This window comes from Lygodium microphyllum, chromosome 4 (assembly GCF_053477565.2).
Source record: "Lygodium microphyllum isolate KBCC chromosome 4, Lygodium_microphyllum_v1.1.10, whole genome shotgun sequence".
Lineage (NCBI taxonomy): Eukaryota > Viridiplantae > Streptophyta > Polypodiopsida > Schizaeales > Lygodiaceae > Lygodium > Lygodium microphyllum.
The window spans coordinates 182,583,169-182,609,678 of NC_141138.1; the positions used below are offsets into that span (position 1 = coordinate 182,583,169).

At 41.1% G+C, this 26,510-nt stretch overlaps 1 protein-coding gene across 1 annotated transcript in view; it reads left to right on the forward strand.

Moving 5' to 3' along the window:
- LOC148037977 (DNA topoisomerase, type IA, core) overlaps nt 1-26,510 on the forward strand; it is a 153,993-nt gene that overhangs the window by 18,385 nt on the left and 109,098 nt on the right. Inside the window, exon 6 of the mRNA XM_087677010.1 lies at nt 16,639-16,748. Within this exon, the coding sequence (XP_087533136.1) occupies nt 16,639-16,748 (110 nt within the window). The remainder of the gene's footprint in view (nt 1-16,638; nt 16,749-26,510) is intronic.

A 26,510-nucleotide genomic window follows, 5' to 3' on the forward strand; every position in this document is an offset into this window, starting at 1 on the left:
GATCAAAAAACTATAAATCATTAAATGATGAAACACGTGTAAAGTGGAAATAGCCATTTCATTACAAAATAAGATGAATATATTAGGGTGGCTCTCATGGTCGCATGTGTTGTGCACAACATGCGATATGACTAGAGTCTAGTATATACATGGATGATGGATACAATGATAGTAAAATTTCAATACAATCATAGTAGATATAAAAAAGAGAGAGGTCTATGAATCCGTGATGAGGCTGTTGGGATAAAGGCCCTTTTTTCACCTCCGTGTATAGTACACGCACGTTATTCAATTGCACATGTGAATGCATACTTACATGCCCTAAGTATAAATTCATTTTATTCTTTGTGTACCAATAGATTGTTGGTACACTCAAATCTAGTCGTACTCTCTCTCTCCCTCTCTCTATCACTCTCATTGCTCAAACTGTTGCTCACCCTTCCAGCTAAGCTTCAACAACTGGTATCAGAGCACAGATTGTGCATACTTCTCAAGACCACATGCATCAGTCGCCAGCTATAGCTCAACAAGTCAGGCGTGACCAGACTGGGATCAGCGGGGAGTGAACGGTACTTGTGAACAGACGAACTGCTTGACAAGTCAGACGGGGCTGACGGCAGACATCCAGCGGCAGGAGCACGCGGAAGCCTAGCAAAAGGCGCAGTCACAAAGCGGGCAGCCGAGTTGGCACTAGCAGGCAGCTGTGGGCGATCAACGGGCAGGTGATAGGGGTCCAACAGGTGATGTGACGGGTCCAGCGAAGCAGTGTACACGTCGCGTGACGGGTCCAGAAGCAAAGCAAGTGTACGCGTCATGTGACGGGCCAGCAGACGATGACCCGATGTGATGGGGCAAGGTCAACGGACCCCCCCGCGTTACTTTCTTGAAACTTAGAAATTTTATTTTACCTCCTTTTCTTTTAATGGGAGTTCGTGCATGGAAGACTTGTGCAAATTTGAGCCCAAAAAATGGGGGCTTTTCCCAGATTTAATCCTGTCTATGCTGCCTGGCAGCGACATTTAGGTTAGAAATTGCAGACATTGTGCGTGGTAACCTGAATCAAATTGGGGATTTTGCCAAATTTTTCGGAATTTCACTCTTTTGAGTAAAATTTCTTGACATTGGACCCCAAAAAATTGGGGCTTTTCATGCATTCGTAAAATTTTGCGTAGCTGGGTCAGATTGGCTGACAATTTATGCACTACTGGACCTGAAATTTTGGGGGTTTGTGCAAAATTTGGTAAATTTCTGCAGTTTTTACCTGTGTGGTGGCTGGTTCATGTACAAACAACAAAGATTTATTACTATGTGAAAAAGAACTGCAGTGTATTTGCTGGTTCAGCTTGTACTTTTGTAGTCCAAGGCATTTACTCTTGTGTTTGTGATAAAATGGCTGCAACTTCTTCCAGTTCAGACATCAAGAGTTTGATGGAAATTAAACGGTTTGATGGTCATGGTTTTGACCTTTGGAAAGACCGTATACAGGGCCTATTGTTCCTAAAGGATTGTGAGGATATGCTTTGCAGGAAGATAAACCCGCACAAATGTCTGATGTAGATTGGGCCAAAGTTAACAAAAAGGTTGTGGCTTACATTAAGATGGGTGTCACTGATGACATCTTGACAGAAATTAAGGGTTTAGATACAGGTTATGCAATATGGGAGAAGCTGAAAACTATCTATGAGATCACCACCCCTATTAATTAGGTGCATTTAATGCACAAGTTGGCGAATATGCGATTGGATGAGTCAAAGCGTGCAGCAGCTGAGCACTTGAGTGCATTTATTGGCATTTTAAATCAGCTCAAGGATGCAAATTTGGATTTTGATGATAAGTTGAGGGCGACCTTTTTGATCATGACACTGCATGATTCTTGGAAGACCTTGGTGGTTTCTCTCAGCAATAACCCCAATCTCTCATATGATGGGGTGAGGGGTTCAATCTTGAGTGAAGAAATTGTACATATGTCTAGTTGGAGAAGGCAACAACTCAGCTTATAATGTAAGAGGCATGGCTGAAAAGAAAAATGCAAATGTTGGACAGAGAAACAAAAGCAAGAGCAAAGGAAAGGAAAAGAATGACATTACTTGCTATCATTGTGGTCGGAAGGGCCACAAGAAGCCTGATTGCAGGTATTACAAGGAGGAACAAGAGAGAAAGAAGAATGCAGGAGACAAAAAGAAGAAAGAGGATAAGACAGATGTATCTGAGGCAGCCAAAGGCAAGGAAAAGGCCAATGTGGCCTCCAATATAGTCATAGAGGAGCTTTCGGATACAAAGGCAAATGGATTATGTGTGATTGATTATGATGCCCTTGCATGTCACATGTAGGATATGCAGATTACCAAGGCTGATGGATTGATGCACTTTTGTCAGTTGATGATAGTGTCACTCAGACTTGGATTGTAGATTTTGGTGCCTCTTTCCATGTAACTCCTTGCTTGGAGTGTCTTGCTATGTTCAACGCAAGCAGTTATGGAAAGGTGTATCTTGGAAATAACCATGCTTGCATCATTGATGGGATTGACATTGTACACTTGTCTTTAGATAATGGGCAAGAGATGTCAGATATGTGCCTGGCATAAAAAAGAGTTTACTATCTGTTGGTCACCTTGACTTGCATGGTTACACTACATTGTTTGGTGGCGGTTTGTGGAAAGTGAAAAAGAGTTCCATGTTGATTGCAAAAGGAACCAAGAAGGGCACTTTGTATTGTTTGCACTGTAAAGCTTTGAATGGCAAGCTTCTTGTAGTTGCTGAAATTGGTTGTCATTTGGAGTTATGGCATAAGAGATTCGGCCATATGAGCTAGAAAGGACTGGATGTCCTTACCTCTTTGAAGAGGGTTGATGGAAAAGGCTCTAAACTTGACTTTTGTAATGAGTGTCAGTTTGGAAGGCAAATAAAAAATTTCTTTTACAATGGTGTCTCTCGTAAGTCCAATGTCTTTTGGACTTAATGCATTCTGATGTATGCTCGTAAAATTGTTAGGTGGTGTTGCATATTTTGTCTCCCTTATTGATGATTGTTTTAGAAAGATTTGGGTTTACTTGTTGAAAAAGAAAAGTAAAGTGTTTGCTGGTTTTAAAACTTTTCATGCATTTGTGACCACTCAGACAGGTAGAAAGCTGAAATGCTTGAGAACTGATAATGGGGGTGAGTTCACATCTACTGAATTCAAGTCTTTTTGTGACTTGCATGGAATTAAGAGGGAGCTTATAGCTCCTTATAGCCCTTCTTCAAATGGGGTGGCTGAAAGATATAATAGGACTTTATGTGAAAGAATGCGGTGCATGCTGTCCACTGCTAATCTCCCTCATGAATTTTGGGGAGAGGCACTCAAAACCGGAGTTCACATTTGCAACCGCTCTCCAAACAGGTCCTTAAATAATGGCAACCCTGAGGAGGTTTGGTCTGGCAAATCAGCCTCATATGACCATTTACGCATATTTAGCTGTGATGGTTTTGTGCATGTTCGAGATGAGCTGAGGAACAAACTTGACCCAAAATCCACCAAAGGTATACTCATGGGCTATGGTGATGAGGGTGAATTTGGCTACAGAGTGTGGTTACCTTAGTCCAAGAAAATAATTCGCAGTCGTAATGTTGTGTTTAATGAGGCAAAATGGCTGAAATGTATTTTAGTCTCTAATGAAGGTATGAAAAAGGTCAAATTTCAGAATTTGCAGCCACCTATTACTTCAGCTGTATCACAGGCTGAAACTGATGATCAGCCAATTATTTTTGAGCCAGATGATGATGATAGTAAATAGAAGCACAAGGAGGTCATGGACATCAAGATAGACTTGTTGATTATGAAAACACAGGTGTTGGTAATGAAAATGAAGGTACTGTACAGCATGAACAACATGCTGAAAATGGCTTACAATAGCCAATAAATGCTGAAAATAACATATCTCCAGATGTAGACCCAATTCTTGAAAATGTAGATCATTGGGTAGGCAGGTCTATACGTGTAAGAAGGCAACCACATAGATATGACCCCTCGTTGCATTATGTGATTCTTACAAATGAGGGTGAATCTCTTACATATAAAGAGGCCAAGTCATGTGAGTTCAGTAGTAAGTGGGAGTTAGCTATGCAAGAAGAGATCAAATCTTTGTATGCCAATGATACTTGGGATATTGTGTCGTTGCCCAAAGGAAGGAAGCCGCTTTCAAACAAATGGGTTTACAAAGTAAAGTTAGTTGATGGGAAACCTAAGTGCAAGGCAAGATTGGTTGCCAAAGGGTATGCACAGAAGGAAGGGATTGACTTCCAAGAGGTCTTCTCACCTATTGTGAAGATGACCACTCTACGTGTGCTTTTTGCTCTCACTGTTGTATTGGACTTAGAGCTGTACCAAATGGATGTAAAAGCAACTTTTTTGCATGGTGACATTGATGAGGAAATCTACATGAAACAACCCGAGGGCTTTGTAGATTGAAAAGGTACTGGACAGATTTAACATGGTTGAAGCTAAGCCTTTTGGGGTGCCCTTACCTCCATACCTTGATCTTAGTAAAGCCAACAACCTAAAAGATGATGTGGAAGCAAATGCTATGAAGGGAGTCCCGTATGCATCAGCTTGTGGCTCTCTTATGTATGCTATGGTTGCTACTCGTCCAAACATTGCTCATGCAGTGGGAGTTGTCAGTAGGTTTATGTCAAATCTTGGCAAAACACATTGGGAGGCTATCAAGTGTATTCTTTAATACCTAAAGGGTACACAAAGTAAGTGCATTTGTTATGGGCAAGTTGCACTTAGTTTGTAGGGTTATTGTGATGCAGACATGGCAGGTGACTTGGACACTCGTAGGTCCACTAGTGGGTATGTCTTTACAATTGTTGGTGGGGCCGTTTCTTGGTGTTTCAGGTTGCAGAATATTGTAACACTGAGAACTATTGAAGTTGAATACATATCAGCTATTGAAGCTTCTAAGGAAGCTATATGGTTGAGTAGACTTGCAGAGGATCTCGACATGTCTGTAGTATTGGGATGCGATAGCCATAGTGTTGTGTATCTGGCTAAGAATGCCATGTATCATTCACGCAGAAAGCATATGGATGTGTGATATCACTTTATCAGACAGATTCTAAAAGATGGTCTAATCACATTGATCAAAATCAAAACACAGGACAACCTTGCAGATGTTCTCTCTAAAAGTCTAAGCAAAGCTTAGGATGAGCATTGCATACGACTAGTGGGAGTTGGTTAGAGGTTTGTTTCGAACTTTTAAGTGGGAGGTTGTTGGGATAAAGGCCCTTTTTTCACCTCCGTGTATAGTACACGCACATTATTCAGTTGTACATGTGAATGCACCCTTATGTGACATAAGTATAAATACATTTTATTCTTTGTATACCAACAAATTGTTGGTACACTCAAATCTAATCGTACTCTCTCTCTCTCCCTCTCTTTGTCACTCTCACTTCTCGAATTGTTGCTCACCTCTCCAGCTGAGCTTCAACAGATGTATCACTATCATCATCATTATAACTATTTGAGTGCTCACCGATAGTTTTTGAAGATCACGCCTTAGTATTGGATGATGAGAGACTCTTATACTCATTCTTATTAATGAGGTTAACATCATCATCAAATGATGGTATAGAAACATGAAACCGGGACGATGACGGAGACGCCAAGCCTAGGGAACAGGAACGGCATTTAAAAAATTAAAATTCATGAAAAAAATTTAATATTTCACTCATAATCCATGTGGACTTTGGAGTGTTAAAACCAAGGTATATAATTTACAAGGACAAATCATTTTAAGTTTAAACTTTAAGATATCATGCATCATTCTAAACCTGCTCATTAGAAATTGAATTGCAACTTACAAGGCTCAAGAGGTAAGCTATTCACTTATTAAATGCATAATACATATGCCATAAATGATAAAACAATGAACAATGAACAATGAACTATACTTTAAAGTCTAAGCTAAAAGAATATGCCTATGGTCCCATCTTCAAAAAACTTAAAAGATTACAAATATGAAGTCTAATCTTTGAAAGAACATGCTCATTGTCCCAAAAAAGACTACAAATATAAAGTCTAATCTCTAAACTGAAGCAAAATGCGGCATGCCAAAATAGCCCAAAGGGCAATTGTAAGACTGTAAGTACAAATATAATATCGGCATGGCATAACAGCCCAAGTGTCACACTATCATAAATGATCATAATATCATATACAATGTACATGTGTCATGTATCATGAGACTCATGATAAGTAAACTAAATCAAAGATCATCATCATGATTTGAGGCTACTCTAGCTACTCCTGAAGTGCCAGTCTCATCATCATGTGTACCATGAATTGCTGTATCTCCCTCAACATCAGCATGTGTCTCCTCTTCTTGTTGCATCTTCCACTCTGTGAAGGAATCGGACTTTGTTGTCACATTGTTATATAACATCCTCAAATTAGCACTAACGAATACTAGATTGTTTGCCCTCTCCACACCAAGACGGTTTCTCTTCTTTGAAGCAATGTGGATGTATGTACTCCACAATTGCTCCAAACAAGAGGAGCTAACTGACTGACTCAAAATACGGATGGCTAGTTGCTGCAACTCAGGACCATCCGAACCATAGTTCTCCCACCACAAAGCTGCCCCAATCTTACAACGATTCTTCTGTGCATCCCCCACAACCAAAAGAACCCCGAAAGGTTCTATAACATGAAAGCTGATCTTTGATCTTTCGTCTAGTGCCATGATCAGACACTAGACGAGACAATATAAGTCTCCATGCATCCATAATCTCAGTGTCATTCTCCTAACCCTTGCCTTGGAACTCAGGATCCACAATAAATGCAGCTGCATATATGGGTGAGCTATAGGAGTTCCACCTCATCACAACTAAATGGTGTATCTCCTCATACGCCTTATCATTTGGTGCCAACTCTTGCAACTTTTCATTCATCCTATCCATAGTCTCATATACCTTGCCAATGCAAGGTTGCATAGCATCCATAACCCTCAATAAATGCACAATAGGTGATACCATAGTATCTATCCGCTTTATATTATCCCAAAAAGTGGAGTTATTTGCTTTCTCCAAGCATAAGATACTTGTAGGAGTATCTGCAATGTTGATGAGGTGAACTCATCACTAAGAAATAACTGGCTCAAGGCACCACTACATTCTTTTAATCTGCCTAGCATCAAGAAGTTAAAGGCAAATCTAGTATCAGAATATTTTAGAAGTGTATTCTTCAACAACAAAGAGAAGTGATGGCGAAGAAGCTGGTGATTCAGAACAAAGCTAACCATTTGAGCTCCTTGCTCTATGACAGGTGCAATCCATGACAGGTTACCAATATCCTTTAGTAGGTTGTTTAAGCAATGAGCCATACAATATGAAACTGTGATATGCGGATAATATCCTTGGATAATAGCACCTGCTATCCTATTTGCGGGCTCTCCATTTGCAGCAAATCCCACAACATGCTCTGGGCCAATAAGCTCAATACTTGTAACTTTGAAAAATTAAAATCAATAAAAATTCAAAATAAAAATGCTTGGCTCAATGGATTACCTTGTTTGCTCCACTAGTTCACTTGTATGGGCAAAGCTCGCAAGTCCATGGTCGAGATCCTCCACCACTCAATGGGCAGTTAGCATTTACTTATTCCCACCATGACCAATCATTGGACCTTCTTCCTCGACCACCAGCCCGACAAGCGGGGCAGGATGTAAACGCCCCGAACAACGTAGTATGCTTAACAATTATGATTTTCGCTTGTTTTCGAGATTTAATATAAAAAAGAATGAACACTTAAGTTGAAAATGAAAATTACTCACAAAATTACAGCCATGAAAATGTAAAAGTAATGGAGACAAGATTGAGGGTTGAAGATGGGCAACCACCACCTCCCCCCCTCCTCCCCCCCCCCCCCCCCCCACCCGAAGGAATGTATTTCTGCTCAACCCAAGTCCTTTAGGGAAGAGCTTAGTTACAATCAACCTGAGAGTGAGGAGAAGTAATTCTCACTCTCACAAGATCATGCAAAGATGTACAAACACACATCATTATCTATTATGCAATGATAAGAACTGATTTTTTTACAGTATGAGAGAAGAAAGAGGGGAAATCAGCCTTTCTCCATTGTTGATCAGCAGTACATGGATAGGGCTTGCTTCTTGTTGCTAAAATGGAAGAAAGAGCTAGAGAAGGAGGTGCTGTAATGAATTTACAGGCTTGCTGTCCTGTAAAACAGCAGTGATAGAAGAGGGAATATGGAGGAATTTGATAATGGAGAAGTGGGGGATGATGATGGGGATGGATGGGGCCAGTTTCTGGCTATCTGTGGGTGCTGTACATGAGTTTACAGCAAAGAAAAAGGATGCTGAATGAAGAAAAACGAGCTCTTATTTATAGGAGAGGGAAGAGCTAGTACAAAAGGGGAAGGTGGAGTAGCACAAGACAAGTGTCCAGCCACATGTCATGAGATGTGACAAGTGGTGGGACACTTGAAAACTTGTGTGACAAGTGTCTTGACACTTGTCTCTTCTCTATGGCCTTCCTTTTTGGGCTGAATATTGTCAAGAATAGAAACGACCAAATTTAGTAAGCATAGTCAGGGTACAGAATTTACTATTTTTAGAATGTCATCCCTATTTTTTAGGACGAGCATTTTTAGGCTAATTCGAGGCTCCTAAAATTTAGGGACCCCCCAATATGGGTGTCATATGAAAGTTTTTTCCGTGTACATCGCAAAAACGGTATCAGAATCTTCATTATGACTTTCCTATGCAAAGAAATGTGCATTTCAAGCTTTCAGCCCACACATGCACATTGTACAAGCATTTCATGATCATGCCATCTTGTTGATGTTCTGGCGGATCTAGCCCACACTTCAAGGCATCAATCCTTTTTGTGTGCGAGTCTAACCTTGATATGCGTGAGTTCTGGTCACAGGCGCCCAATTGGGCCATATAGGTGGAAGTGTGAACTATCTTTTCTCTAACCTACCGCGTGGGTCCACCATAACCTGTGACCACTCATCAGTGGCTAGCTCCAATGCACTTTTCTTTATATCTAATTAGTGCAAAGGAAACGAATTTAATAAATCATTATATAGACAAATTAATGAAAAAGGATACAAATTCTGTTTCTATAGAGTTGTGACACAGGAAGATGCAGCCATTTTAGGCTGAAAATTGAAATAAAAATGACTCGAGAGAAGTGAGAACTTGAGTCTCGAGAGAAGGGAGAAGGCTCAAGAGTCAAGAGTTAAGAGAGAAGGGAAAAGGAGAGAAGGGAGAAGGAAGAAGAGAAGAGGAGAAGAACGGAGAACTTGGAACTTGGAGGAGAAGAAAGACTCGAGAGAAGAGGAGAAGAAGGAAGAGAAGGGAGAAGGTCCAAGGAAGAAGGAAGAAGAGAAGGGAGAAGTGAAGAGAAGGAAGAAGGAAGAAGAGAAGGGAGAAAGAAGAGAGGTTGGAGGCGGGAGGAGATGGAGGGACTGGCGGCTGGCTAGTGATGGGGGAACAAGGAACAAGCATCGTGTGGACTGGTCATTGGGGGCGGGAACGGGCAGACAATCGGGTGGGAGTAACAGGCAAGAGAGAAGTGGGTGGAAATGCGCAAAGTTGTAGATGATCGGGCGGGAGCAACGGTTGGCTGAAGGTAAGTGGGTGCCACGTGGGGTTCCCTCTTTCGTTTCAGACAGGGAACGCGGGACAGAGAACGTTCCACCGATTTGCAATGCATCCTATTACGGCTTTGTGCCAGGGGGCCATTCCGGCTGTTTCTTGTTTCTATGAATGATGGCTTCCTAGGCGTCGATTGTGTAGATAGAGGAGATGCCATCATGAGGCATGGAATGGGAGCTACTAGAGTCTCATCTCACATATGTTTGCAAGCCACTCGAACCACCCCTTCTTAATGTTAGAGGGTGTTGAATGACCATGCCCTTGTTGCCACCTACTTGAACTATCCAAGGGAATTTTTTTTCGTATGTATTGTTATTTATCAAGATGGTTGATCTATCGCATTCGGGAGTTGTAAGCTCATTGATGCTCAAACATGTTACATACTTAAGAGAAGGAATTGTTGGCGGTTATCCATGCGCTTAAAGTATGATGGGATTATTGGTATGACGTTTGCTTTATTATATGTATTGACCACCATTTATTAAAATACCTTTATGATTAGCCCGATCATGGTGGTTGCAAGGTGAGATGATTGGAGTTTATGTAGAAATTTGATTTTGAGATTTGTTATAGAAGGGCGTACTTAATATGGTTGTCGATGCTCTTAGGCAAATACTTGAAGTTAATGTTGTTGAGCTAGAAATGTATTAGTCTGACTTAAGCATCCCCCAAACACGCTTAATTAATAAAGAAAACCTGTTATTAAAAAAAAAAGCGATTCTAGAGAGTTATTATGCCCAACATGCAAAACCCTAATTTTGGTGCCCCAAACTTTCTATAAACATGCATGCAGCCCACCACTCTTCCTCAATCTCGTTTTTGTAAGTTTCAAAAGCCATAACTTTGCTGCCCATACCTTGTTTGTGGAGGACATCACAGCCAAAGCTTTTGCCAGTCACCTACTACCATTTAGCGCCTGTTTCCAGCCTTCTTTGTGCGTTTGCTGTTGTCACTAGGTCCAGGAGTTGTCGCCTATAGTTGGATGTTGTTGCCACCTATTGGCGGTTGTTGCTATTATCTCTTCTCTCTGAATGCGACGTTTTGGTTTTCTGGCTGCTGCCCTAACATTCTCTTACCATTATCTACTGTGTTTGCACCTAACAGCTGTTGTGCAGATTTTCTCTCGTTAGGCACTTGAATTTTTAGTCTTTCTCTCTCGTGTATTGTTGTTTGCATCAGATCCAACTTTCCTTGGCTGCGTTTGCTGGTGTTTGACACTCGAAGGTTGCCTTTGTTGCGATTCGAGATCTGTTTGGAGTATGATACACTCTACAGCTTACAATCTTTGCCTTGATCCCAAAGATATGAGAGTTCGAGGTTCAGTATTCACTGCATAGTGTGTTTGCTACATCTGTACTGCATATTTATTATTCATTCACTTTATCATTCATTGTGTTCAATGCCTCTGAGTTACCCTAATCCTAACCCTAACTGTGTTCTGAGTTTATTAGTCTGTGCTTTGTTATACGATTGGTTTCATGCTTTTTGTGTTCAGAGCAATTCTTCACAAATGCCTTATTCTTCTCCAAAATCTTGATTGATTTTTATCTTTCTCCCAAGCAGCGTTGCCAAAATGATTTTCAGTTTGATAAGATTTGGCAACTAGTTCAAGTGGTATCTAGTATTCGAGGAAGCCTTGGTAGTCGAGATGCCCAAAAGCTGACCTTGAGAGAAAGATGGCAGAAAAGTATTCCATTCAAAATGGATTACTCTTAAACAAGGCAAAGTATGTGTGCTTGATGATCAGGATATGTGAAAAATTTATAGAGTGTCATGATAGGCTGAGTGCTAGACACTCAAGCATACACCATATTTTACTCGGTTACTTGCTACTTTTATTTGCTGCATAATAAAATGATGGTTGAGTCTTATGTGCGTGAGTGCCCATAGCGTCAGCTTATTAAAGTTGAACAACATAGATAGGTAGTGATGTTATATTCTTTACAAATTTCCAATAGAAAGTGTAATAGTATTTTTATGGATTTTATAGTAGGATTGCCTTGTACAAATCAAGGTCTTGACACAATTTTGATTGTGGTCGACTGATTGACAAAAATGGCTTAATTTCTTCCTACAAAGACTCTTATGAAAAGTCACAAGTTGAATGGTGTCTTTGTCCAACATCTTTATAGACTTATGGTTTGGCTGAAGAAATAGTTAGTGATAGGGATCTTATTCTCGATCCTGAAACTAATTGACTGATCGAAAGGACACATACAATTATGGAGAATATGTTATGTGCGTATGTCTCCCGTAGGCAATGTGATTAGGGTCGTTATTGTTGAAAAACCCTTCATCCTTCACCCGCAGTTTGCGTTTTTGTATTTTTGCGTTTTGCGTTTAGGGTTTGCAGCCCCAAAAAGGGGGGCCATCCTAGACTGGCTGTGCCTATTTATAGGCCATTCATTCATTCCTCACGGTTGATTCATTCAGTGCGTCACCTCTTCTCTCCAGTCTGTCCACTACCCTCACATCCCTTTAGGAGGACATTGCGGTTCATGGTTCGTGGTTGTCTTCATCACCTTCCTTGTGCTACGGCACTCTTGTTCCCTTGTATCACATTCACTCCATGATTCAGGTCTTCATCATTCCATTCATCAGAGTTTCTTCTCTCTTCTCTTCTCTTCTCCATGTTTGCTGAGTTCACTCCGTATTCCTCCCTGCCAACCCTATTGTCTCGCTAGTACGTCATCTTTTGACATGGTATCAGAGCTCGATCTGCTCAAACAACGGCAAAGATCCTCCACTCCAGTGAAGGCAAAGACCGGTGGCGGGTTTGGCATCCACTTCTCTTATTCTTGCGCTGCATCAAAATCTCGTTTTTGCAGGTTTCAGGTGTTATCAGCTTGCTGCCCACACCTCGTTTGTGGAGGACATCTTAGCACTTGCTGTCCGTCACAGTTTCCTCAGTTTGGCGCCTCTTTCCAGCCCTCCACATGTTGATTGCTGTTGTTTTTGCTTGGCAACTGACTGCTGATCATCTGCATTGCTGTTGTACAGCCTGCCATGATAGCAAATTGCTGCATTTGCAGGCTTCAGCTGCTGCCCTGACAGCTTTCTCTCTCCTGTTGCTTGCGTTTTTAGTCTTTTGCTCTCTTGCAGGTTATCTTGCTTGCGTTTTTACTCTCTCTCTCTTGCAGGCTGTCTTGCCTACGTTTTTAGTCTTTCTCTCACCTGCTGTCTGCGTTTTTAGTATTTCTCTCTCCTCACTTGCGTTTTTCTATTGGTTGCAACCTCTTACTGCTGGTGGCATCCTCCTCCCACTGGCAGCTCACTTCTAGCCCTTCCACTGCCCTCCTACCCCTTGAAGCGGACATTGCGGTTAGTGCTTCACACTGCCCTCACACCCCTTGAGGCGGACATTGCGGTTTGTGGTTCATAGTGGCTAACCTCTTCCACCTCTTCCTTCTTCAGCAAGGCATGCTGGTATCCATGGCTTCTTTACCAATAGATGACCAGTCTACTAGGTGTTCCTACTATGGCACGAACGGTCATCCCACCGAAGACTGTCGACATTGACCTTAGCTCCCCAACCCCTCGGAGTATACGCGTCTTCCACTCGGCACTTCTTGTGCCATCTCTTCTTTCTGGGCCACAGAGATTGTTCTACATCGGCTATTAGAGTCCTATGCTCAAGGCAATAAGAGGCATCCGATGCGCACTAAGTCCTTTCAAGCACATGGAGGATCGATTGGCGCTATGACCTCCTGGAGATCGTTGGAATGCTCGTGACAGTCTTCTTCCACTTATTTTCGGGTACAGTGGCTACCATGGCCCGCAGTTCTATAGTCCACTCCATCGAGAGACAGTGATTGTTTGATATTGTCTCCTCGTCAGTCTGCTTCTTCGAGAGACAGTGGTTGCTCAACTCCTTCCTTTTCTTCGGCTACCCAGTCCGCTCCAGTGAGAGACCGATTGTTGCCCATCTCTTGCTCATTCTGAGCCCCATCCTTCCCCACTCTTGACTACTCAGGTTCGAGAGGCTACCTCTTGGAGCTCTTTTGCACCCTAGATACCTTCTTCGGCCCGACCAGCAGCACTTCCTTCGTCATCATACATTTCGGAGTCCGTGATCCATGAGTTTTTGGATTCCCTATCTACTTCAGAGGGGGACGTTATTTCTTTGCCCTCAGAGGGGGCATCTACTTCTTTTTCGACTTCAGCGGGGGTCCCTCCACCTCGCACCTCAGAGGGGGAACCTACTCCATCTAAAGTTCTTCACCCATCCTCTACTTTCTTGGGGTGGTTGTCTTCGACCAGCCATCTCTTCTACTGATACCCAGGATCTTCAGGTACCACCTGGATCGGGACCTCGGAGGTTCAGCCGCGACTTGGTGACGAGGCCTTCGTACTCCTTGCAGCATGGATGCATGGAGCTAGTGGCTTCTCTCACAAGGTGGAGTTTCGGGTTCTCTAGTTCACTCTGTCTATTGTTCTTTACTACAGGTTCCCTTTACGGTGGAAATCTTGGATTTTAGGGGATCCTCTACATCTTCCTTCTCCTCTTCTTTTCTTGCCTTGGTCACTTGGTTAGCATGGAGCCACCTCATGAGATTAAGTACGGGCATATCCTTATGGTTCTCGACACCACATAAAGTCCGACATTCCTCCTATGCATTGCATGTTTTCATTATCTTTGTACTAGGGCGCTTGGGCAAGTGAACAATTTCCCACAAGGGACATTGTCCAAGTGGCACTTGCTGCATGAGCATTCTTCAGCATGTAGCATTGCATCTCCACCTCACTCTTCTCTTGTTCCCCTTTTTGGGCCTGAGAGGGGGTGTTGAGAAACCCTTCACCCTTCACCCGCAATTTGCGTTTTTGCGTTTTTGCGTTTTGCGTTTAGGGTTTGCAGCCCCAAAAAGGGGGGCCATCCTAGACTGGCTGTGCCTATTTATAGACCATTCATTCATTCCTCACGGTTGATTCATTCAGTCCGTTACCTCTTCTCTCTAGCCTCTCCACTACCCTCACACCCCTTCAGGAGGACATTGCGGTTCGTGGTTCGTGGTTGTCTTGATCACCTTTCTTGTACTACGGCACTCTTGTTCCCTTGTATTACATTCACTCCATGATTCAGATCTTCATCATTCTATTCATCAAAGTTTCTTCTCTCTTTTCTTCTTCTCTCCATGTTTGCCGAGTTCACTCATTGTTCCTCCCCGCCAACCCTATTGTCTCGCTGGTACGTCATCTTTTGACAGTTATCCTCTTCAGACTGAGTTGGCTTGTAATACATTCTGGTATTGGTTATGCCCATTTATGCTTATTTATAGTTATGAGCTGAAACCATTGATTGTTGCCAAGCTAAAGGGGGTGAGAATGCAATCCGTGGTCAACTTTCTGCATGATATGTAGGAGATGTTGAAGATTGCTAGGGAAAGCATTAAAACGACCAAAGATCATACTTCTTGAGAGCTCCAAGAGGACATGTGGGTTTACCTTAAAGTACCAACTCTGATTTGATGAGCATCGGCAAGTGTTATAAATTATCTTCAAGGTATTATGGTCATTTTTAGATTACCAAGAAGTTAAGTAGCGTATCCTACGAGCTCGATTTACCTTTGGAAATCAGAGTTCACTCGATGTTGCACATTATTTGTTGGAAAGAATGTTTGGGACAAGGTGAATAAATTGTTCTAATTGAGGATATCCCATGGCTCAAGGACATTGCTTGATATATTCCACTTGAACCCGAATTGGTTCTTGACCTTAGGACTAAATGATCTCGTTGGACCATTTATCTTGAGTATTTGGTTAAGTGGAAAATTCACCCAGAGGCAGAGTGTACTTGGAGTTGGTACACTCATTGAAGAGTTGTTTTGCTCTCTTTGTCTCTGAGGATATTGCCAAGGACAACAATCATTCCTAATGGGGGAAGTGTTACGTTCTTGGACATCCGGATGGGCACTAGTAGCATTGGTCACAGTCGTCATGGAGTGACTTAGTACGGATGGAGTAAGGGCACTTTTGGGTTAGGGCAATCGAGTATCGTTTATAGGACTTAAGGCTCTATTGTGCACACTCATTGTGTTATCTTGGACTCTTGGTCCATTGGCCGATGTTTCCATACACTAGATGGCGAGGGCTGGTGGTATGGGATGTCCCTTAGAATGTGGTTGTGACCCAGATGTGGTATGTGTATTTGCTCAACATGCAATACGCCATTGAATTGATATAAATGAAATAGACCATCCACTTTGCCAGCCATGAGTTGACGGTAGTCTCATCGCATTCCTTCTTATTCCCTTTGAAGGGATCTTGATGGAATGCTGAAGAGGTGGCATATCCATGACCATAGGCATTGACTGAAAATGGGTAAAATAAAGCTTGATGAGTTGCTGTTGCATTTCTCTAAGTTGAGCTGAACAAACAATGTAGACTCCTAGAGTGATGTTTGTTGTGTTCATGTTCTAGGATTTACATCTCATTGGGAGACCAATCTATTGATTAGTGGGGAGAGTTGTGTGTGATGTAGTGTGTTGGGCATAGTCAGTGAGCTATGATTTAGTATTCAGTGCTAATTAATGTACATAGTTGGGTTCTTTTGCTTGGGTTCATCTTTATCTTTGGTTTTGCGCCTTGCTTTTCTTTACCCCCATCTAATTAGGAGAGCCACCTTGAAGGTTTTGTAGTTTTAAATTGTCCAGACTGCTAGGATCTTTAGGTGAGTTTGTTGTATGGTTTTGCTTGGGGTCCAAAGGGAATGTCACTCTTGCAAGACCTTCAAGTGAGCTTGTGTTTATTGTACATTTTTGTTTGGGATGTAACATCAATCTCTTTTGTTCCGTTGAGAGCATTCATCATTCTGTTATGCATTAGATGGTATAGACCATAATATTATGCTGAAAGCTATGTCAAGTGGTGAAACTTTACTAGAGTTAAATCAAGTCGAATTTTGTAACTTAGATGAAGCTTGTTGTTTGGTATATTCTTCAAACATAGATTTATGGGAGAAAATCTGGACTTTCAGGTATGGACATGAATATATTCCTGCAGAGCCGCGCAAGTTTGTTTCGAAAGTGAAGAATGCTCAAGAAGCTCACGAAGCAATCAGACCAAGTGATGCCAATCGATTACCTTGTAGGTTTTCAGTTCGTATAGCTACTTTTCTGGCTCTTATCAGGATTTAATAGACTCCGAAAGTTTGTGTAAATGAAGATTGCTATTGTGTAGCTCGACTCAAATATAACGATCACATTCCTTGTGTCAGTTGTTTCATTTTCTCTACTTTAAAAACTTGTGAACAAGCCACTTGACATCTTTAGAATACAGTGGTCGGCAGACTCCTATATTTCTTTGTTTCATTAGCATTCTCAATTTGCAGCAATCACTTGCAGATGGTGGTACATGCACCTTTTTTTATACCTTAACTAAAGGTAGGGCTGATAGCCACACAACTAGATGACCTGGTGCAGGCAGGAGCTGCTTTGCTTATCATATGCCAAGTTTGTTACAATGTCTTTGTTCTTTTTCCCATCCTCTACTCTGTGTGGTTGGAGTATGGGTAGAAGAGGGGGAGGGGAGTGTAGCTGCTAGTGGAAGGGGATACTGCAGTGGATGGAGGAAATTGAGGTTGTATGGCCAAGGGAGGATACTTGGGTTGGTGGATGTGGTAAGGAGACAAAAAGACTACTGCATCAAACAAACATAGAACGAGCTCCAAAAGTTGCCTATATTCTATGTCTCAAGTTGTTACAACCTTCATAGCAAGCATTACATGGGGTGATTAGAGTATTTATTTTAGAAGATTACTCAATTTTATAGGCTCATTTATTAGATAATGAGAAATCAAATCTTAAAGAGCCCAAAAAAGAAGAAACAACATGATGAGTTTCGTCTACATTGAAAGTCCAAACACATGGGCGCACACTTGTGCATACACACAGATCGCATACATGTTTGACTACCATTGGAAGTGTTTCAAAACAATCTGTTTTTAGTATCCAAATGTAAGATTTGGACCTCTTATTTTGTGTTGTCAGAAGTCACTTCCAAGAGGGGGTGAGGGGGATTAGGGGGAGTGGAGTATCATTTAAGATTTCGGTAAACATTGAAATAATTGGGCACCTTGTATGCAATTAATTTGAAATAGAAGCAGAATATGGAGGAGGCTTCTGTTTTTCCAGGGAAAGAAAAGATTCTATTAATATATCCCCTTGGGATAGAGTATCCCAAGGCAAAGTACCAGAACATTAGGAACTTCCAAAATTAATGTACTAAAACAACCTTGTAAGGGACTTACAAAACAAAAAATATATAACAAAGGGGAAGTCTATTATAATGTTGGGTATGAAGCTTGTATGTGTGACTTGTAGGCTATGGCAAATGGAACTCCATGGAGGTGAGAGAGAGAGAGAGAGAGAGAGTGGATGTCATTCCATATACATGATTAGTTCATGTATTGGAAATCTCAAGGCTAGCCTCTTCATGTGAGACTTAAAGTTGCTCAATGCATCATGATCAGTATGGTCTCGTTTTTTCTGCCACTACTTTCTTGGACTAAGTAGTCTCTGGAATTGGTTCAGCCTATTTGCTTTATGTTGTGGAAAAAGAAAGCGAATCGTTTGGGCCAGGTGTGGATTTCGTGGCAACATGTGAATACTCCTAAAAGGATGGGAAGAGTAGCTTTATTGGTTGTTAATTTGTATATGGTTGCTTTGAGATTTACACTTTTGCAGGCACTGTGTGTTAAGAGTCATCCTTGGTCAAATATTGCAAAATTTTTCATAGAAAAGATTGGCATCTCTCATAGTAGCACAATTATTTGAGTTTCTTGGTGGCATGTGCTTAACTCTACAAGGCCTATTAAGGTCTTCTAGTCTTTTTTCCTTTCTCATTTGATTGCATCATGGCAGGAGATGTTATGTTTTGTAGTTTGGCGTCCTCCTAATCTTCGTAAGGAGGAGAATTCGCTGCAAGGAGAAGTGCTGGCTACCTCCAGGTTGTTGGATTGGCTCGATAAAGATTTGCTGCGAGATAAGTTTAATCGCATGGCTTGTTTGGGGTTGTAGATAGTCCATGATGGTGTTATTCCTAGTCAGCCCCGTCTTTGTTCGTTCCGGCATATTCGTGAGCACTTTCGGGTGCCTCGTGGCTATCATGACATTTGTTTGTCCATATAGGACAAGCTTCAAAAGTTCTCTCTTTTGCTTGCTTTACAACTGTCGTCTCCCTAGCGAGATTGGATGTTTGTGCTTCCCGATGATTTTGAGAAAAGGTCAACTAATCAAATCTATCATGAGATGGTTGAGGCCAAGAGATGGATCACTAGAAAGGCTAATAAATTATGGCATATTCGAGATAGCAAAAAGAAGTGGTAAGAAAGATTCCTCCAACTTTGGTAGTTTAAGGTTCGTTATCAGGGGAAAGTGTTCATGTGGAGGTTGTTTATTGGGGGTCTTCCAACTGGGAATGTGTTTTGTGTCGCAAGATTTCTCGTGGTTGCTGTATATTTTGCACTACATGTGATGAGACACTACTTCATCTCTTTGTTTCTTACCTTGTTGCTTGACACATTTGGAGTTTTGTTTTCTGTATGTGGTTCTCGGCGACTCAGCAGCAGACTTCAGCCCATTCATGGATTATGGGAATGATGACTTCTATGTCTGCTTTGCAATCAGATTATTCTTGTGTCTTCCATTTCCTTAGATGGAGAGCTCTGTGGCATATTTGTTGTACTTGGAATGCCTTTATTTTTGATTTGGCCTCGGGCATCCATGGTCATGTGGTCCGTGTTCGTGGTTTAATGTTATGTAGATCTCGTCTATGGTTTCAATTGTTTTGGTTCTTCCAGATATTGCTACTCCTTGGTTGGATATTGTTCACTCCACACTAGTTGTCCTTTCTGTGTGATATTTGAGTGTTAGAGTCTTGGTAATTTGTGTCTGCTCTTTTTTCTTAGCCGACCTGAATGTCTAATATAAATATTGCTACTTAATTCATAGATTGATAATGATAGGTGAGATAAGCGAGATGAAAGTACACGTGATAGGGCATGAATATATAGGCTAACATGTATAGCTAACTCTTTGGCCCTTATTTAATGTTAAGTGGTGTAAAAGGTGTTCACACCTAAACACACACTTTTGCACATAATAATGTGTGTTCATACATAAGGATAAATAAATCCAACAAACCTTCCTTTGGGTTATGGGTGATTGAACCTATGACATAAAATATATGAAAAAGGAAAAGGGAAGGTCTTACCTCGAAGAGGCAGTGTCTAATCCGGTGCAATGATTCTCGAAAGGAGATACATAAGTGAGAGAGGTGCAACATGATGATGACCATGACATGGTCTATCGAGAAGCTCAAGGAACGAAGTAAGACATGGTTCAAAGATGTGCGTCCATCACTCAAAGCTTGATCAAAAGCCAACGTGGCTTAGAGACACTAGGCGCATAACTAGCGGCCAAATACACGGGTATAGCTTTTGGGATTAACTCAAACGTCATGTGCAAAGTGGTTAGAACCCTCCCTGAAACATGACTTCTTCGTGAATTGGATGGAAAGGAAATAAAAAGTAATACAACTCATTTTGGATTAAAATTTGGGAAGAGGACCTCACACAATAAGTGATGGAAAGGTCTTAGTGCATGCATGTACATGGCCAGTGTCTAATTTTGATCACTTAATTTAATTTTTTTTCAAAGCTTTTATTTTTTTAATTTTTAAATATTAGTCTTTTTTTAAAAAATAAGATAAAATCTTCCTTCAATGTTGATGTTGAGGGCAATACAATGGATGTTGATCGCTTGTGGCGGCGTTGCGAAGCACTAGACGTTTGGCAAGTCATTTTTCACCCAATGTCAAAGGTGAGTGCTCGAATAGTCTTTACTGCATTGTTGAGGCCTCAACTTGAGGGTGAAGTACTCCAACAGTAAAGGCTAAAATTTCGATGAAGAAATTTGAAGAAATTCAAATTTAAAAATGAAATGCCTCAAAGTTCAGCGATGATATTTTGAGAATTTTTTACTTGAATTGAAAATCCCCAAACTCTGCCTGAATTCTCAGAGTTTTGGAGCCCTTACTGTTGTCTCTTGGTGCTATAGTTACCAGGAATGGGATCCCCCGGAATGGGGGGAACACGCAAAGTTAGGAAACGGGAATGGAGGGAATGGTATATGTGTGTGTGAGAGAGAGAGAGAGAGAGAGAGAGAGAGAGAGAGAGAGAGAGAGAGAGAGAGAGAGAGAGAGAGAGAGAGAGAGAGAGAGAGAGAGAGAGAGAGAGAGAGAGAGAGAGAGAGAGAGAGAGAGAGAGAGATTAATGTCTACATAAGTCCAATGTGGCCTATGAGACAAAATCCAGAGTACATCCATGTCTAATGTTGTCTCATCAGTAAGATAAAGATAACATTACAAAAAAGACTAGGGTTGAACCATGTGTAGTGTTGTTCCATTGATAGAAAAGAAAAGGAAAGGAAAGGAGAACCAGATTTGATGATGTACAAAAATGTGGTGGGGACTATGGGCTGTAGTTGATCTCAAGATCTGCACATGATCTCAGCTATGATGTAGTCCCTAGCTGCTTCACTGATATGCGTGGTGGTGAGTCTGCAGTGTCTCGTGATAATGGCTCTAATCCGACTATGGCGTGGCCTCCTCGGATGTGGTCTTGGTAGACGGGGTCATCGTGCTCGACGGAGGGAAATGGCTCTATCCAATGTGACTCCACAATGTGGCTTGTAAGGTGTTTGGCGGGGTGGCTCTGTCTCTGCTAGGCTGGTAGTGTTAGTAGGGTCGGCTTTGTAGAAGAAGTTTGTCATTGCTCTTTGTGTGTGTCTCTTTGGGTGAGCTGGCCTCTTGTCTCGCAGTAGTGCAGTTCGGCGCCTCTCGAGCTCCAGGAGGAAAAGACCTAGGCATCTATGGTCCTCGTACTCCATGACGCGATGAAGGGGTCCAAATCCATCATGGAAGAGGCAGTGGTACCATCCTCGTATGCCATAGTATACTGTGCATCTGCATATGCAGTGCTCCTCCGTCTCAGGCTCTCGACCACAAAGCTGGCAAGTCCTATCCTCTACTAGGGTATTTGTCCATCTGCCAGTCTCCATTTGAAGCCTCTGTGAGGAGGTGCAAATCTGTCTGATAGCAACCCGTCCGCTATGGGAGAGATGGGTGTCCATATATGTTGGCTCAATAGTAAAATGACTCCTGTAGAACTCCATCCTCGATCCTAGAGGGAGTGGTGGATGGATCCATGTCCTTGCTGTCTCAATCCTCAAGATATCAACTTTGATCACCTGGTTCAACTGTGATTGACTGAGAGAAAGTGTAGGACAATCAAGGCTATAATCCAAAGGTGGAAAACAATAAACCATGTAGACGCCTATACTTGGTGGCATTACATGCACAAGATTGGGCAAAACTTTGACTCTTGGGAGGAGTTCAAGCAAGTAATGATTGATGTCTTTTTGTCTCCTTTGGAAAAAGAAAGACTTCAAAGAAGATGGTATGCATGCGCTCAAAGAGGAATGTCTATTAGAGACTATTTCAACACTTGAATATTTCCATGTATGTTGAAGGTATTTCAGATTTTGCTAAGCTGAATAAATACATTTTTAGTCTTGATCCTGCTCTATCATCGGAGGTAGGAGCTCAACAACCAAAAACATTACATGAGGCCATACAATTGGCTGAAAGATACTCCTTGAAGTACAAGAGAGATGCAGGAAATTTCCAGCAAAGGAGTATGGGCAATAATATTTCCAATCAACCTACAAAATATGGGCAAGTTTTCAGCCACTCAAGAGACTCTTTTAGGCATGAAAACAAAGGTTATAACAGTCAAAATAGTTATAACAACAAAGTGTCAACATTTCCTATTGTTTATGCCTCTAAACAGGGTGGAAATTTTGTATAGAAATAGGGAAAAAATTTCAAGAATGTGGCTAAGCCAAGAGGTACTTTTTCAAGAGCTCAAAATTCTCCTAAACTACCCCAAAACAGTTCTAATAGCAACTTCCTTCCTCACGAAAAGCTTAGAGAAATGCATGTGTAACGTGTCCGCCTACCGATTGTGCTGGCATGCTTTTAGCGATCCATTGGGAGAGGAGTTTAAGCAATTCCACCCGGCACTCCCATCAAATGTCACAGGGTTTGTTGCCTAGAGTTTCTCGAGTCCGCCTCACAACAGAACACAAACCCACTAGGATTGACTTGAAATTTGGGTTCTTAGGGCCAAGGTCTCCTAATAGCATTTTAGCGTCGGGTTTTGGACATCCTACTTTATGCAAAGATACTCAATCCAAAGCAAATTCATACCGCACTTGGTTCAAAGAGAATGGGAAATGAGAGGGATGCGCCACTCAACCTCTCTGCTCGTAGGGCATAGTCCCATTCCGGTCCCCTAAAACGGCATGAATCGGATTCTAACTTAATAATACCTAAAGTCGAACAACAATAAATCCTTGTGAGAAGTTTCCCAGTTTGCTGGGACCACCTAGCCGTAGGATGGATCCGTCGAGGATTCCCTCCACCTGCTTCCCTTGATAGATTTAGTTTTCTAATTAGGTCCTACCACATTTATGTGTGACATTTAAAATCAACTTCATTAATTAAGCCTTTTAGGAAATATGGTTCGTTCACGTAATTTACAGCACAGACACGAAAACAAAACAAGCAGTCCTTTTGACAAACAAGTTCCTTAACTTATCTTCAAGTTAATCTTTGTTTCTTGTCCATATAGGAGATTAATGTATTCCTTCTATCCAACAGAAGTACCTGGTCCAAATTACATGGCACCAAAATTTCCATCTTTTATCTAGAATAGGATCTTCCAACGTCTCTAGACGTTGGGCTCACGGTAGTCTACAACTCCGTTCTGGACTTGGTAAGGGATGTCTAGAGCTCCACTGACCCCGAGCAACCTAGGAGTGAGACACACTTTCCGTGGTTGGCCTTTTCACCACTTGACCTTCGGCTCGTGAATCAAGCAGTGCCCTCTTGGGGTATTCCACGGTGCAATCTTGGAGGTGATCCACCGGTGCAAATATCCTTCCTTAATTAACCAATTAAGAATCAAGCATAATTAAGGCAATCAGCCCTAATATCATCTTTTAGGAAAACATTCCTTTATTCCCATGGCAACTTGTCATTACAGACCCTTGCCGTGCATTTGCCATCAATACAAGCCTTGGAATATTTATCCAAATCACAATGCAACAATCAATTGATTGAAAGAAAAACATTTATGGTGTTGTTCAATCAACTAACAAAACTAATTGTATTTTTCCCAAACAATACAAGAATAGACGTGATAATAATTTTCTTGTATATTCGCTCTTCCCCTTGGGACCAAAGAGCAAAATTTACCTAACATTCCCTCCTTTCGACTAAGATATATGCTAAAGGTTCAAATACTATACACGACGTAAGTCCTATCATTCCAATGCAAATTAATCAATCTAGCAAGAGCATTTATGCTTTTTCTCTAAGTGACATTTATCTTTTAGCCTTTCCCTACTATGTAACATTTTATCTTAGCTTTATCTTTCTTTCTCCTAAGGCAAGGAGTCGCATGTCATTGATGTAAAGTTCACATAATCTCTCCCATGTATATATCGTCTATGTGCATTTGCAAAACTTAAACAATATTGTCCTTGGTAAAGATTAATCAAATACTCATCGATGCTCAATACTTTAGAGTCCCATATGCTGCTTATGCTATGCATGGATTCATCGCATAGCAACTAGGTGTAATTGAACTCCCCTTGATACAAGCACTTCACAAACTTCATATTTGAATATTTGAGATGTGATTTATCCTTTTCAATGACCTGTTCTAGCATAGCAAAGTACGGAGCCTAACGTATCTCATGCGATAATCAAAGCAAGCATCTATCAATTTAGAAATACATTACTTACGACTAGAACCATAGTTGAATTGACAGTAATGCCTTCGCCCAAAGCTTTGTTGCTAGTTGTAAGATTGCCATCCGTACGCGACATTCTTCACTTGGAGGCTATCGTCTACAAGTAGACTCAAGAGATTAAGAAGGTAGAATAGATTTGAGATGGGAGAGTGTAAGAGAAGATGGTTAAGTTGAGGATCAAGATAGAGGGAGTTGTGCAGCCTCTCGGGGTAACTCCTCTCTCTCTCAAGCTCTCTCTCACAATCTCTTAGAGGGGTATCCTTCTCTCTACCTCTCTCTCGCAGCCTTTCGGGGTCTCCTTATGCTCCCTTTTGCCTCCCCATGCCTTATATTTATAATGAATTAGAGAAGAGGGGATAAGGCTAAGAACAAGAGTTCTTGGTGGAGGGACTCTTGGAGGGGTATCCTTCTCTCTACCTCTCTCTCGCAGCCTTTCAGGGTCTCCTTATGCTTCCTTTTGCCTCCCCATGCCTTATATTTATAATGAATTAGAGAAGAGGGGATAAGGCTAAGAACAAGAGTTCTTGGTGGAGGGACTCTTGGAAAACTCAGTGATCTGATGCTTAACTCATAAATTTGATGGTTCCATTGGCTCCAAAAGAGGGGTAAAATCCCCAAGATCGTGGCGCGCGCAATTTCGCCAATCACTTTTATCTATTTTTTTCTTTTTATAAAATCTTCAAAACTAATTAAAACGTCACTTGTCTTTTCTTTTAAATGATATCTAATTCTATCTTTTTAGGATAATATTTAAAATATACTAGTTTTTTGTTCCAAAATCTAATATTTTTGGACCATCTAAACTATACACATTAATACTAGTGATTAATATGGCTCATAAGTCTCGTTCACATTGTAACTTTCATGAAGGGTGGCTATGGTCCTTGTTAATTGGAGAAAAATGAAGGATTACGACTCTCGGTTTTTCTTTTAATATATATTTTTAATTAAATAAAAATTGTTAGCTATCAATGTTAGTTTTTTTAAAAACCTTAGTTAGTCTTTAGTTAGTAATCTTACTAAATTATTAATTAACTAACTAACTTTTGAACTATCAACTAACTTTTATTGCGTGGAAATATTACAACATGCAAAAGGATTATGCTTCAAATGTGAGAAGAAGTGGTCACAAGGTCATAAGATAAGTGTAAAGCTAAGAACTCAAAAATCAACATGGTGATCACTCAAGAAGTGGAAGTTGAAGTAGAAGAAGATCAAGAGGAAAATTTAATGCATGTTGATGCATACCCAATGGTTAAAGAGATTCATGAAGAAGAGCATTCCACCAACGAATAATTCTATGATCCCATGGATGGATTTCCTTTTGATCCAGGTGGTATTCATGATTCTCATGCTTCCTTGTGTACCATCTCACATGATGCATGGACCGGTTGCAAAGGAAAAAATACTCTTAGACTCAAAGGTTTCATTAATGGCATGGTTGAACATATTTTAATGGATACAGTCAGCACTCATAGCTTTGCCAACACCAAATCTTTGAATGGGCTGAAGTTGCTACCCATTAATATGGACTCTTCCTTGTGGATACAAGTTGCCAATGGTGCATATGAGTCTAGTAAAGAAGTGTGTCCATGTGCTTCAATTGAGTAATCACCCTCTTGCACAATATAAGTAGACTTGATCACTTTCGATATGGGGCCTATTGACATTGTCATTGGATGTAATTGGCTGAAAATACTTGGTAAATTCACTTAGACTTAGAGCAAATGCAAATGGGATTTAATTGGCAAGGACATCACATAGAGTTGAAAGGCATAGACCACAAACAAATAGAACTCATCTCCGTGAAGAAATTGCGAAAAGAAATCAATGCCAAGTCATGCATCTTCACTCTTTTGCTTGCAAAAGTAGATGAAGGGCAATCAACAAATCAGCCATATTCTTCTTCAAAGAAAAGGGATCCAAGATTAGAAGAGCTATTGGAGGAATACAAGGATTTATTTCAGCC